Source organism: Battus philenor, unplaced genomic scaffold (assembly GCF_028537555.1).
Source record: "Battus philenor isolate CCGP_79_NKW_IND1 unplaced genomic scaffold, ilBatPhil1.0.hap1 SCAF_9, whole genome shotgun sequence".
In the NCBI taxonomy this organism is placed as follows: Eukaryota; Metazoa; Arthropoda; class Insecta; order Lepidoptera; family Papilionidae; genus Battus; species Battus philenor.
The window spans coordinates 15,694,200-15,708,898 of NW_027181759.1; the positions used below are offsets into that span (position 1 = coordinate 15,694,200).

At 36.2% G+C, this 14,699-nt stretch overlaps 1 protein-coding gene across 1 annotated transcript in view; it reads right to left on the reverse strand.

The window, feature by feature from the left end:
* Nucleotides 1-14,699, reverse strand: part of sn (fascin domain-containing protein singed) — a 75,527-nt gene that overhangs the window by 20,639 nt on the left and 40,189 nt on the right. Inside the window, exons 2-3 of the mRNA XM_068775594.1 lie at nucleotides 9,467-9,692; nucleotides 1,873-1,981 (exon numbers count right to left, since the gene is read on the reverse strand). Of these exons, the coding sequence (XP_068631695.1) occupies nucleotides 1,873-1,981; nucleotides 9,467-9,686 (329 nt within the window). The 5' untranslated portion in view covers nucleotides 9,687-9,692. The remainder of the gene's footprint in view (nucleotides 1-1,872; nucleotides 1,982-9,466; nucleotides 9,693-14,699) is intronic.

Below are 14,699 nucleotides of genomic sequence, written 5' to 3' on the forward strand. Positions count from 1 at the left end.
ATCCTCCCATAGATCCTTTTGAGGGAGATCTATACCTTTCAGTGGTGACTCCCATGAGTCTCGTGTAGGTTTTGGATCAAAAATGTATTTAAAATGTAAGTTATTTATATAATAATGTTTGTAGTATTTCTATTGTTTGACAAAGGCGATATACATAACGCACACGAGATGTTTAAGAACACATATATAACGCTTTGACATTTGTGTCCATCCAAGTCCGACCGATCATTTACCTCGTGACTTACACATGCACATACAATAAAGACGGGATAAGACGGGAAGGACGTCATTGACAAGACGCACACGAGATGTTTTAGAATAGACGCCTTGAATTTTGTATACTTCTCAAATCTTGTTCCTAACGTAGCTCATGAGGTGACTAGCACGCCCATATACAAATGTTACCGTGTGTGGGTTGTAAGTGGTGAGAGAGTGAAGATGGGATTGATAAAACGCACACGAGATATATGAGAATGGATGACTTGACGTTTGTTTACATCTGTAGTCTTGTTGTTTATGTACGTCTAGAGGTAACTAGCACATGCGCATCTACTTTAGTTATATTGAGGTTTGTAAACGGTGAGACGAGAACGACGCACAAGAGATTTTGAGACACGACTCACACTCGGAAGGTGAATAACGCACACTATAGAATAATAGTTATACATCTCACGAATTATTTTCCGGCTATAAATTGAAATATATCAAAAAGGAGACAACAATATGAGTAATATTTCAATCCAATCGTTCGACATACGTGCGTTGCATTTGATATTTTGGCAGAGAGCTGTCTATAAATAAAGATGCAACACTTTTTGCGTTTCCGGTGGTGTCGCGATCGTATCGGATTAGTATGCAGGGCTGGGGTGACGCGAAAAAATTTATTTATCCCCACATCCGGTACGCTTTGGGTGCCGTACAGCGGTTGATACAGTATGTTGTAAATACGAAATTATATTATCTCAATTTTTTTACGCGCTGAATAATACTTGAAGAGGTAAATTTGAAATTAGAATTAATATTTTAACATTTTTTTATGTGACTTGTTCTACTGCCTTACATCCTGCATTTAAACCTATGTGTCAAGTTAACTTTTGGCATTGCAAAATGTGCGGGAACAAAAATTAAACAATAAACAATTTTATATATATTTTTATAAGTAGTTATCCAAAATTTGAAAACTCTTTTACTTAATATGTTATCAAGTTATTTATTATTTCTTAAACCATTGATTTTTAGAAGTACTATACATTTTTTTTTGATCCCACTTGCTCTGCTGTGCAAATGGCATTTACGGATTCCGTGAGTGCAAGGCGGAATGGCGCAGAGGGCCTTATCCAATCTAATATAAGTAAGAAAAAGACCAATATTTAGCCACTTCCGCACATGCAGTGGTAGTAGTGCATCAAAGTGCACCGCCCGCCAGCCCGCTGATAAATGCGACACCGATTAGTGCCCTGTGTTTGGCACTCATCGGTGTAACATAACTCCTGAAGATGCCCCGTGGAGGGGTGAAACACATGTTGAGTGATTTGACGGTGGCGGTTGTGTAATTCGCATTGTTTGCCGCATACGCAAGACTGGCGTTATTTTATATTGATCGAAGATTTGAAAGTGCGTGTAATAGCCTATTCGAAAAGAGAATATTTTAAATTAAGAAGCTTTTGGAAGCGACCTGCATCCAGCAGTTTTCAACGACCACATCATCACATCAAGATCGTTTATTCTTTGTAAGCAAACGTAATATTTTTGAAGTTTCTAGTCACAAGTAATCTATTCTAGAAGTTTAACCCAAGGAACTAACGAAGGTTATCTTCTTTCGACTTACAAATACCGAAATATAGATTAAGAATGAGTAGCAGCGATGGTTACCTGATGTGGAACTTGCTGCCAGCCTCCTTCTCCTCGGATTCGCAGGTGACGTTGCCGAAGGAGTCCACCGCCAGGTACTTGTCCAGATGGGAACGCAAGTAGATCATGCCTGGAACAAATAAAATTATTAACATATCTTACAGTTATCAACTGGTTTTACTACAATATGTCCAGCGTTCGAGAAGCTTCGAAAATCTTTTCTCGTCCAAAATTCCGCAATGTTTAAAGACGAAAGTCTAACCAATGTGTGTTGCCAGTGATGACATATGGATCCGCGACGTCATCCAGAGAGCAATGAAGAGGGCTATGCTCGGAGTTTCGCTGCGAGATCGAATTAGAAAGAGAATCAGTCCGTAGAAGAACCCTTGTTAAATACGCTGGAATAAGAGAGTAGGGAAACTGCTAGCGAACCGTTCCAATTGGAATAAATAATTGATATTGTAAAAGTGCTTTTCAAGTTTTTACAGCGTCAAATTATCATTACCTGGTAAGTAAATTGTTATTCTAAATATTCAGTAGTAATGTATTTATGTTGTGTTCTGTGATAAATCGTTATAAAGATTATGGGACACGGATGTCCCTGTCGGCGTAAAGGGATACTTTTTATACGGAATTTCTTAACTTTTGGCCTGGTGATATACCGAAATGCTATCATTTTCTTACTCATATTTTTCTCAGAATATGTTTCGTAAGGGACGTGGAGTTTTTGAACTTCGAAAAAATAAAATTCTTCAAATTTTTGTGGGCGACAATAGCGATGAGGAAGATGACTTAGTGCTTGATGACGAAAACCAAAGACTTCTAGTACAGGATGATGACCAAGGGGTATTTGATGTCGAGGTTGAAGAGAAGACGACTCTTCAACGGCAAGAATCACCTGAACCTTCAACGTCTCAAAAAATCAATCCATCTAATCACTAACCAATCATCTAACAACAGGAATTGTTTCGCCGAGTACCACAAATAACTTGCTCTATTATATTTATATTATTCATAAACAAGTAAAAAAAAGTACACTAAGTAACAAATGTACATTATTTACAACAAAACAGACTTACCAACAAGTAAAACAAAATTTAGAGTTTAAGTAGAAAGTAACCCTTAGCGACCATAGGGACATATTTGTCCCATAAATTTCCAAAAAAAATGTAAAACTTTTTTGAATTTTTAGTATAAATTATGTTTTTAGGATGCCTATTAATTCATTACATCTAGCTAAATTAATTAAATAAGGTACCGTAACCTTATGGTCCTGAAAGGGTTAAATAATTATTCAGTACTACATATACAGTTTCGACGGACTAGATGTCTATACCTTATTTTAGTATCTAATAGATTCAGGCGTTACTTTGCGGAAGTCCATCCTAAGTAAGAAAGGGACTAATATATAGCTACTTCCGCTATGCAGCAGTAGTCGTGCAACCACCGACCAGACACTCTGTGTTTGGCACAGGTCGGTGTAACATTACTCCTGAGGATGCCCCGTGGAGGGGTGAAACAGGTGTAGAGTAAATCAACGGTGGTAGTTGTGTTTCGCATTGTTTGCCGCACGCGCATTTATCAGCGGGCGGTGCATTTCATTGCACGACTACTGCTGCATAGCGGAAGTAGCTATATATTAGTCCCTTTCTTAAGAACCAAGATCACTGATATATCTCGAAGAATTGCTCATATACAGTGGGAGTGATCGGGGCACATCGCTCGTGCAATATGATGGCCACGAGTAGATGCAGCGTGAGCAGGGATATGAGCAGCGAAGAACTGGTCATCGAGGCGTTCTATGGGAAAGTCTTATGCCTTACAGAAGATGTTGGATTAGGCTGTTACTTGTGAGTAATTAGCACATTTACACGTTAATAGATAAATTTTTTGTCTGGATATCTCTTCCAATAAAATTATCTGAATTTAAACGTTACTGTAATAAAGCTGTCAGCGATAAATAATCTAGACTCATTTAGATCAAGTTTTATGACCCGGCTTTTAGTTCTTAGATATCAAATGAGACCAATATATTTGATTTCAAGGAATTTAAATTGAAATTTGCATTTAATATGCATACGAAAATTGTTTTTTTAAGTTTTTGAATTGATATTAGATAGAATCTAGCATAACTAACTGTTTTTTATTTTAGCGTTAAATATATATGCAAATTTTATATGGAGTGAAATTACAAAATAATTTATTTATATCGATTTAAATACATCGAAGATATTCGACGTGAAACTTTTTTTTTATTTACCGTATCTGTCGCATTACTTTTTTATATATTTTGGTTTATACTAATTGATTTGTAATAAAAATTATTTCTTAAATTATTTCGTAATTAAAAATTAATCACCGTGTTAATAAATTTTTTTCACTGCGACACAATTATATACACTAAATACATTAATAAACTTTCTATTGCACCAATTTTTTACGGTCGATATATCATACATATAAATGTTTTCAACGAATGGAATATAGTTTATTTTCTGTCAATTAATGTATGGAATTAATAATTGAGGTGAATAACGTAATAAAATATAGTCGAACAAAAAATACTTTTTAAATCTCGGAATAAAATATCATTTTTTTTTCTGACAAATGAGTAGTACATTCTCATCTTTAAAGCTTATACACCTGTAATAGTTCCGCAGGAAATAAAGTTTATTATTATTATTCCGCTATGATATTCAGTTATTGACACATAAAACAGCTTACAGTATATTTATATTAGTTACACACACGCCCACATGCACACACGCACACGTCTATGTACATGTGTGTGTATGCCTATTATATATATATATAGAGAGAGAGAGAGAGAGGAGAGTCAGTTGCAGATTCCGATGCGAGGATGGATGGCACAAAGAGAGCTCCGCCTAAAACCACTTTTAGGGTAATGAAACTTGGGTCTTGACTGGGGCCACGACATAATAGTATTTTGTCGAATTTGATATACACCTATCCCCCGATTTACACGGTAGATACGTTCCTGAGAAAAACGAGTAAATCGAAAATTTAAATTTTTCAAGTCAAAACAGTGTAAATCGAAAAACTTGCAGAAAATACATAATTTTGCTAATTAACAGTTGTGATTTATTTCAATATTTTTCGGTGTACACAGAAATATAAATAAAATTCATTGAAAAGTTAAAATATTTAATATATTAGATATATTACAGAAGACCAAAAATAAAAACAAACGTGTTTTATTATCCTTTATCACTGTCAGAAATTACTCTCATGCTTTTTTTCGGAATCGAAGGTTCGAATTCACTTTCATCACTCGAAGTTATTCGATATTTGAAGCAGAAATATTTTCATTATGAAAGATGGTAATAAAATCGGTTATTAAAACAAAAAAAAAACTTATTTGGAAAACCGTGTAAAAGCGAAAACGTGTAAAACAAGTACCGTGTAAATCGGAGGATAGGTGTATGTATAAGAAAAAAGAATTGATACAGATTTTTTAAAATATTTTCGTGAAATAACTATTCCGTATTAAATTTCAAGCTACTCCGATTTGTAATTTAAATACACGGAGGGTGTCGCGTATTGATCGTGAGGTGAGGGCACCAGCTGGGACCTTGGCAATGGGGGCGCGACCCTCCGGGAGGGAGGACGCGCACTCTGGCGTGTACAATTTCGACGAGTTCATTTAATTTAGGTGGAACATGTTATATGTGTGTTTAATTAAAGAAAATTATAATTGTTTTGTATATAAAAAATTAACGAGTAATTTAGAGCCCAAATTCATTCTCTTTACTTAGTTGTCCCATAAATCAACGTCAAGAAATCCGATGACAAAGCCGAAAAGTTTAAATTTTTTTCTTAAAAAATCTGTTAGTTTCATGTAAAAATGATTTTAAGTACATGGTCTGACTAAAAGTTTGTTGTTGTTGTTTTTATTATTTGAAAGACATTGCACTATGAACTTTTGTCCGTCGACAACTGAGGGTATAAAAAATGAAAAGTAGACATTTAATGATAGAAGTAAAAAGAATATCACAGAGTGTATAAAGTTAATTAACTATTTAATAAATCAGAATATATACATTTTTTTATTCATTTTCTATAGCACATTTTAATCTTGACGTTTATTTATGGGACAACGTGTATATACGGTATTTCTCCACTTAGGAGTGAGATCAGTGGTAACAAAAAGCTTGATTAAAAAAAGAAGAACGGAAGAACACGTCGTGAAATTAGAACGTAAACAGGTTTTGTTTCACACTTGTCAAAATTCGACAGCGCTGGAACGTGTGTTAAAATTGAAATCTTAAATATTGACCTAACAAAGCAATGAAACGCTTAAATGTATATGTTATTTGTCCGATAAGTTGAAGACTTGTCAACTTGTGATACACACATGAAAGTTAAACTTATGTTACGGTTAAACTTATTATTCAGACATTATTTATAGTTACTGTAAATGTATCTAAAAGTAATATAGTGCCCGGCTATAAATATTGCACATCGACCTTTGGAGAGAGACAATCGGCTAATTTCGGCTTTGTAGAGCGTTATCTCTCTCGCACTAAATACAAACAGTCCAGTATCTATTAGGAGCTAATAGATATTAATGATATTTCGTTACGTTTAAATATACATAAAGAATATTTTATATATATAGTTATAATGGAATAGGAGTTTGTCTTACATCTTACTTGATTGAAAGTGTAGATGAAGACGAATATGGTACACGCCCATCCAGAACAAACCTGTTCACTTTACTCTTAAAGGCTCCAGAGTTCAACTCATCAGGAAAATAGACCCAGACAGGTTGTTCCAAATCTTGGTGACTTTCACCAAAAACGAGCTGCCAAACCGTTTAGTTCGACTTTTGGGTATGTCAACAACGTACTGATGAAACTTTTTGAAAATCATTTGATATTTGAATAGAAGAAATGTTATCCATAATTGCAAATCATTGATTAGAAAGCATTTTCTAATATACGTATACGGGTTTAAACAAAAATTGGAACAGCAGATATAAATGCAGTCACATCTGTCGAGACACCAATATGTCAAATTTTGAATTGACGTGGAGAGTCGTAAGCAAAACTACTTTCTCATCAGATCAAACAAAATTTTTAATAAGCAAAAGGTTTTACAAATTATATTTATTTAGCTTATTTATGTTACGGTTAAAGTTATCAATTCGGTGTTTATTCGTAATAACTGATAATGGTAAATTTTTTGTCACATTTTCGTATAATAGATTTAAAAAAATTATTCATTATTTGTAATATATCTTCTGGTTCAATATTCCTGTTGGCTGGGTCACTTAGAACGACTTTATATTTTTATACTTTTTAAACGGTTTTATTTATTTCCACCCGTACGGAATTTATTTGTTTATTTATTTTGGTCAAAATTAGAAATTGAAATTTAAGCACTTTCCCGTGGTCAGATTGATCTGACATTTGGTACACACATTTAATTTAGATGACAATACAATATAACAAAATCAATAACATTATAAATCTAAGATGGCTGCCGATACAAAATGGCGGATTACATATTTTTCCTTAACCCCCTCAATATGGGTATCAAATGAAAGGGCTGCACTAGTAAAACACGATGATTATGTCAAAATTTAAAATTCAAGATGGACGCCGTTCCAATATGGCGGACTAGGTACATATTTTTCCACAACCACCACAATATAGGTATCAAAAAACAGTTTAACTTAAAAGTTTTTTAAATGTATTTATTATATTGACACACTGTCGCAATTTTTACGTTTTTTCTTTCAGTCTATTGTTACGTATTATTCTACTGTCACTTAGTTTTGTTAAATTATAATTAAATCACCAACATTATTTGTATATATTTAATCCGTTTATACAGTCCACACGCTTACCAACAATTCCTCAATGCGTTAAGAAAATCTCACTCAAAATCTATAACCAATATCTGTTTTCAGTAATGAGCTTATGTTACAGAAACGCGGTCTTTCACTCTCTGGCTCTTTGACAAGCTCTTTGTCACTTACCGAGCCAATAACAGCGCTTTGCTCGAGATTTTTCTATGTGATTGAACTAGAAACAAGGAGATTTGTAGCCGAATGAAAGTAACTGATATAGCCTAGCGGATTGGTAGGTTGAAGTTGCAGTTGTCGGACCTCATACCACGCAGAACCGATAGCCGTTGATGCCTTATGGTTCTGAAGAGAAGGAGACCACAAACAGACTAGTAGACGCAACAAGAGAGGTCCGCGTGCAATGTGGACAGATGCCTTTAATAAGGTCGTTATAAGAGTTGTAAGAGTCCTCTTGCTGAAAAACTGACAAAAGTTTCCCATTTTTCTCCGTTAGCAGTGAACATATATATATATATATATATATATATATATATATTAATTTCATACAAGTAAATAGTTTGACGTGTTCTTCTGCATCCTCTCGATCCAATCAGACATTTAAATTGCGCCATCAATTTGAAAGGGGTGCTTCCATCCCTTGCCACCCTAAGTGACAACGAAATCCCCCTTAGAAGAGGCTTTACGGGGTCCTTGATTTGAATATTTTTAACTATTACTACAAACTTTTACTGGTAGTTAGTGATAACATTGAGTTTGGGGGCCCATAACGATCTAAAAGCGTATACATATATAGTTATACCCGAGACTTTTCAAGTATAGTTACAAATAAATAAGGTTCAGGTTAAGTGTTCTCTGATTTTTGACCCTTCCTTCTCCGGACACGTTTGCCCAACGCTGGGGGACAAGATTTAAAACAGTTTTCAAGTAAAAAAAAGAAACAATTCATATAGAGATACAAGCCGGCCTTATTGCGCGAGGCGATCTCTACCAGACAACCTTTGAACGGAGATGAGAGACGAACGAAAGAGCAGTTTACACATACATACAGGAATACCTAAATATACACATACACATGTATATATATTTAAGTGGAAAAGGTATTACATAAATACGAATAATAACAAATGCTAAGGAAGTGCTTTTTTACGATTTATTTTTACATTATGTTGTAAGTCATGTAAACATTCATTTTAAGAGTGGTACGGATTTTGGTCAGACCAGCGCATAGGACTACTGCCCCCCCCCCCCCTCCTGGTCTCTTGTAGGCTTTGCCCATGGCAATAAGGTTTTGGAGTTCCTAGTTAGGTTTTCAAGCCGTATGTCCGCGATGTCGAACCTGTTTCTTATTCATTTTTAGTTGGTATGGATTTCTACGTTTGCAATGTCTGTAGGGTGTATAGTAGTTAAGAGCAACAAAGTCCAATAAATAAAAAATAAAATTATATGATACAATATTTGGTCAAAGATACAATTACTGTGCATCACAAGAGTTGGGATTATACCAGTACTCTTCAACCTTATGTTCTATGCTCCACCTTAATTTATACGGTCTAAAATTCTCGAAAAAGGAAGGAAGAACGAAAGGTTTAAACTCGTATCGAGTCCACTCTCGAATTGCTCCCCCCCACCCCTTAACAATCAAATTGTCCCCCTGTGAGGAGTTTGCCTTACGTTGGGAAACATTGACTTGTACTATATATTGGTTATATTTGGTCATCATTGGCAACATTGTGGTGAAGTTTACTTATATTAAGAAGAGACAGAGTTCAAATGATTACTTACTGTCATTGGCATTGCCTGAAGCGGGCTCGAGGGTCCAGATCTGCTTCTTCTTGAGGCTGGTGCCGTTGGCGTTGATCTTGAAACCGAAAGTCTCGGCGGTGAGGTAGCGGTAGCGCGAGTTGATGAGACCGATGGTCCACCAGCCGCGCTGCTGGTTCTGGGTGATGATGTCGCCAGCGCTGCTCACCTCGCCGTTGCTGTGACCGTTTAAACCGTTCATTTTGACCTGCGAACACATTTTATATATTAACTATTGTATTTTTGATTGCGTGACTAGTGGGGGACTTCGTGAATATGACCCGCAAGACTAAGGTCTCCTTTAAACTTCGCGAAGATGACCACGATCTTGCACTGCATTCAGTGACTTTCCGGGACCTTGGACAGCTTGTCGGTACATATACTGGTAGAGCCTACCCACGCCGTGTCTACCAGCTTCTGGTCGCCACTCAAGAACCTCTCACCACACTCACTTGACGCATACTTTGTAAAAATGATATGACTATTTTGATGGAGATTACCTTTGCCTTATTAGCATTGATAAAATTCCGTGGACTTGAGAGAAAAGAGCGTATGATGGAGTAAAAGCGTTTACGAAACTTAAAATTGTAGAACCTTCTAGAAGGCGAAGGAAGTCAGGTGATGTATGGAAGACAAGAATGGGAAAAAAATGGGAAAGGCGAAAGAAGAGTATAATAAAAATTATAATGAAAATAAACTGTAAGACCCTATCTGTCCATGATAGGAGTTGAACGAGAGGACAAATTCGTTCGATCGAAGGGTTCTTCGTGATCCTTTGGAAGCCGTTTCACTCTTAGACCCCTTAGGCAGTCGGTAAGTGCAATGTTCGCCATGCAGTTAATTGCTGTAAAAAGCCTCTAAGCGGACCTCGACTTGGACCTTCACTATGCGTTCAGTATTCATATTTAAGGGTATCATATTTCGGATACCCTTAAATATGAATACTGAACGCTTATGAAAACGGTGGAAAAAGTGACGAAAGAAATTCGAGGTTCTAACTATTGAAATAGACCTGTCCTGTACGTGGTTTCTTCTAGCTTCTTGTTGTCAAGGAAAACGTGGTTTTGTCTTACCAAATTTTGTTTTTTTTTTCCCCGAAAACGTTTCGAGGTCCCAGAGCGGCGCTAATTTCGAATGTCGTGTGGAGCATGTATTTTGAAGGCTTAATTTTGTATTATTCGCAATACCATATACATGTCGGCCTTTGTCTCTTTGATGAGGCACGAAAGTTTTCATTGGCCGCTCGTATCGATGCACGCGAGTGAGCCAGACGGGGCGGCGTGGACCGCAGCCGGCATTGTACACGGCACAATGCTATAGAGCCGTCGTTCTGTCGGGATATTCAGCCAGTCGGTACTTTGGTATCATTGTTCCGAGTTCTGTACATAGATGTACACTATCTGGAATTTTACGAATAACATACGCGAGTGGTTTTCATACTGTTTATAACAAAGGGCTACATGTCCTCAGGAGAGCTGAAATTATTTTTTATCACGAACAAAAGATATACTTTGACCATTCTAATATAGCCTTGGTTTTAAATATTTCTCTCTGTGACGGCAGATTACTGTTTACCAGTGGAATATTCCGCGAATTAGAGAAAGAATTGTACAGAAGGCAATGATTTATAACCTGTCAAGCGTAACTAAGGAGGACTTGGACTTGGATCTTCCAGACACAGTAGCATTTCATTCCCAGGGTCATCGAGAGAGCCGAAGCTAGATTGACCTTCGGTTTAACATACTAATATTTGTCCCTCAAAAAGTTATATGAAAATTTTGTGAGACAATTATGACATGAAATTTTTCTAATCGTGTACTTTATTTATAAAGTGATCACTCTGAAATATGTGACATTGACCTTCTGGAAACACAGTACAGGAACATGTAGTGCAATACACGGCGATAAATATTCCACATCGACCTTTGAAAAGAGGCAATCGGCTAATTTCGGCTTCGTAGAGCACTATCTCTGTCCCACACTACCTATGTGACGTTTTGTCAGTCGTATTTCGTGCGACAGAGATAACGCTCTACGAAGCCGAAATTAGTCGATTGTCCCTTTCCAAAGGTCGATGTGTAATATTTTTCGCTGGATACTGTAAACAATAATTAATTTTAAAATACAGTAATACGAATTTAATAAACGCTCTCTCCTACTATATTATCATTATATTTATTATTGTTTGTAAAACTATTGATACTATATATGAATTGACAGCATATATTCACCATGTATTTAAAAAATTAGCTTGTCAGTCACCATTGTACTGTTTGTTTAAGCTTTTCTTATTCTATATTCCTTCCTAAAAGTTTATAAACAAAGCTCATGTAAGTTTACAAAGTTACTTCATTAGAAGCTATTGTATTTTGTACAATAGTTACGACCAGGCGTGGGAATATCATCCCACGAATCAAATTGAAGTGGCGGAGCTGATTTTGGGACAATGAGCACGATAGTTGGGCACAATAGATAGAGGCAGCGACCGTCACGGTGGTGACCACAAGGGCCCATGTGTAGCTATCCGGCGTGACGAATCCTGGTACCAACTTAGACAGTCACAATATACTCCCGTACGGACATAGTGTATTTAAAACAGCTAAGGTATTATTTATTTACTAGCTGATCCCGCAAACGTTGTTTTGCAAAAAAAAAATTAAAGTTTTTAATTAACAAATGTAAGATAAGGGTTGATCGTAGAGGGGTGAAAATTTAGGTTTGTATGTATTTTTGTATGCTGTATCATAATAAAATAAAAACCAAAAAAATTGTCTAAAAAATTAATAATAAAATTTAGGGGCGGACCACCCTTACCACTTAGGGGTATGGAAAATAGATAGTAGCCGATTCTCAGACCTACTGAATACGCATGTAAAATTTGGTAAAAATCGGTCAAACCGTTTCGGAGGAGTTCAAGTTCGAACACGGTGACACGAGAATTTTATATATTAGATTTAGGTTGCCAAATAAATAATGGTTCTTTTAGGTGTTCCTTTATTTAATACAGAATTACTGCAGTCAACAATTACCTTTTAAATTACTCCGCAATAGTTGTAAGGCATTAAAGTTTAGTTATTAAATATTACATACGTTATCTCAGGACGATAGGTGTGTTTAACAACACCTGTTTTTAAGTGGCGTCCACCCGCTACCTAACCGCGAAAAGCGTGGGTGAACTGAGGATCCGGATCCCACCTTGACTCTCCTGTGGTCCACGTTGCCGTTCCAAGCCGCATGCACATCAACACTACACAGCTCTACTCGGGTACAGTGGTTTACTACGTGTGTCATCGTACAACTGGAACGCGTCTGTCTGGCTTCTGTTTTATTTCTAAGTTCACGGAGCAGAACCTAACCGCGAACAGCGTGGGTGAACAGAGGATCCGGATCCCATCTTGACTCTCCTATGGTCCACGTTGCCGTCCCAAGCCGTGTACACAACATCAACACTACACAGCTCTACTCGGGTAGAGCGGTTTACTACGTGTGAACGTCATCGTACAACTGAAACGCGTCTGTCTGGCTTCTGTTTTATTTAAGTTCACGGACCCTTCTGCTCCGTGAACTCGGCTCCGATGAAGCTGTCAAAACCCCTTAGCTAACAGCATTTACTTCATCCGAAAATAAGTGAAGTGTGGTTAATACATATATTATTAGGACCTTGAATAAGTTCTAGCTGTTTTTTGAAAGATGGCGTTGCGGCACTCTGTGCCTGGAATTTCGTACGGTAACAAATCACCAAAGTAGTGCTATATGTAACCTCAAATTATTGTAAAATAGACTTTACCACAGTGTCAACTACATATTTATTTGCCTTTTGTGAAAATGTGTACTTTTGTTGATTCAATTGCTACCACAGAGATGGGAGAAAGTGGTCTCTAATGATGGACAATACTTTGAGTAATGTCATTGTAAGCATTGTATTTTAAATAATTTTTTTTTGAAAAAAAAAAACAGCGAGAACTTATTCAAGGTACTAATATGAGATAAGAGTTTCACTTTTAATTCAAAGATTTCCTTTCAATTTCCTTTCACGAATGTCCACAGTAAAGAAGTTTATAAGGAAGTTTCGATTAAATACAATTTAGCAGAGCTTACAAGGGCTTGACAACAAAAGGTCACTAGATATCAACTACATCAGCGCGTATAGATTATCTCATGGTCAACGTAAGGCATGTGATATGGCGCTTATAGAGTTTTGTTATACAATTTTTTTGCAACATTACACCACGATCATAAAAACTCGAATCGATGCCTTTTATCGGACACTGATTACTTTGAAGGGTATCAAAATTATTTGGAACAATAAATAAAGAATTTACATTAACATTAATGATCTCTATATCCCTCTGTCATGCCATAGCTTGATATTTTCATAAATATTCTAGAAAGTTCTTGAGAAAAAAAACGGAAAACTCGCTGAAACTTTCAGAAAAAAAATCAGGCATCGTATTGACTAATATATATATAACCAATAGCAAATGACACAAGAAGCATCGGTCATTATATATCGACGGAAAAATTAAATAATTTATTTAAAATTTATTCGTAGATACTAGATGTAGTTTCCAGCTAGTTCTATAGGAAAAAGGAGGAGGAATATCTGTAGCAGTGGAGGTTCTACGACTCAAATGTTGATGTTTAATCAATATTTAAACTGATCAGTTCGAAGTAAATTATAATTTGTAATGTGCGAGTAACTTCTGGGAGTAGTCAGTGGGTAAAGCTTATCTTCTTGAGGTCTGAAACTTAGACATGTAAATAAACGTGCGGCGGCTGTAGAGGTCCGTGCTCCCGCGCGGGCACTGCACGACCTTATAGCCTATCGTTCACCGTTCAGCGCTTGTGATGAATAATTCCGCGCAGATAGCCGCAAATAACTTATTGCGATGAAGGCAGGAAGCTGCTATCAAACGCGTATTTACCGAGTACGCGTAACATATATCCATATATATTATATATGTTCAATAAAATATTAATAATTTTATACAAGGTATTAGTTTTGATCCTTTATAGGCCAAGCATTTGACCACTTAGATTGCTTTTAAGCAATAAAGTCTACGATGGTATATGCTTACCCAGAAGAAACCCTTTAGCTATTGTCTTGAAGACTATATTATACATGTATGTTCAATAAAATATTAATAATTTTATACAAGGCATTAGTTTTGATCCTTTATAGGCCAAGCATTTGATCTCTGAGATTGTTGTTAAG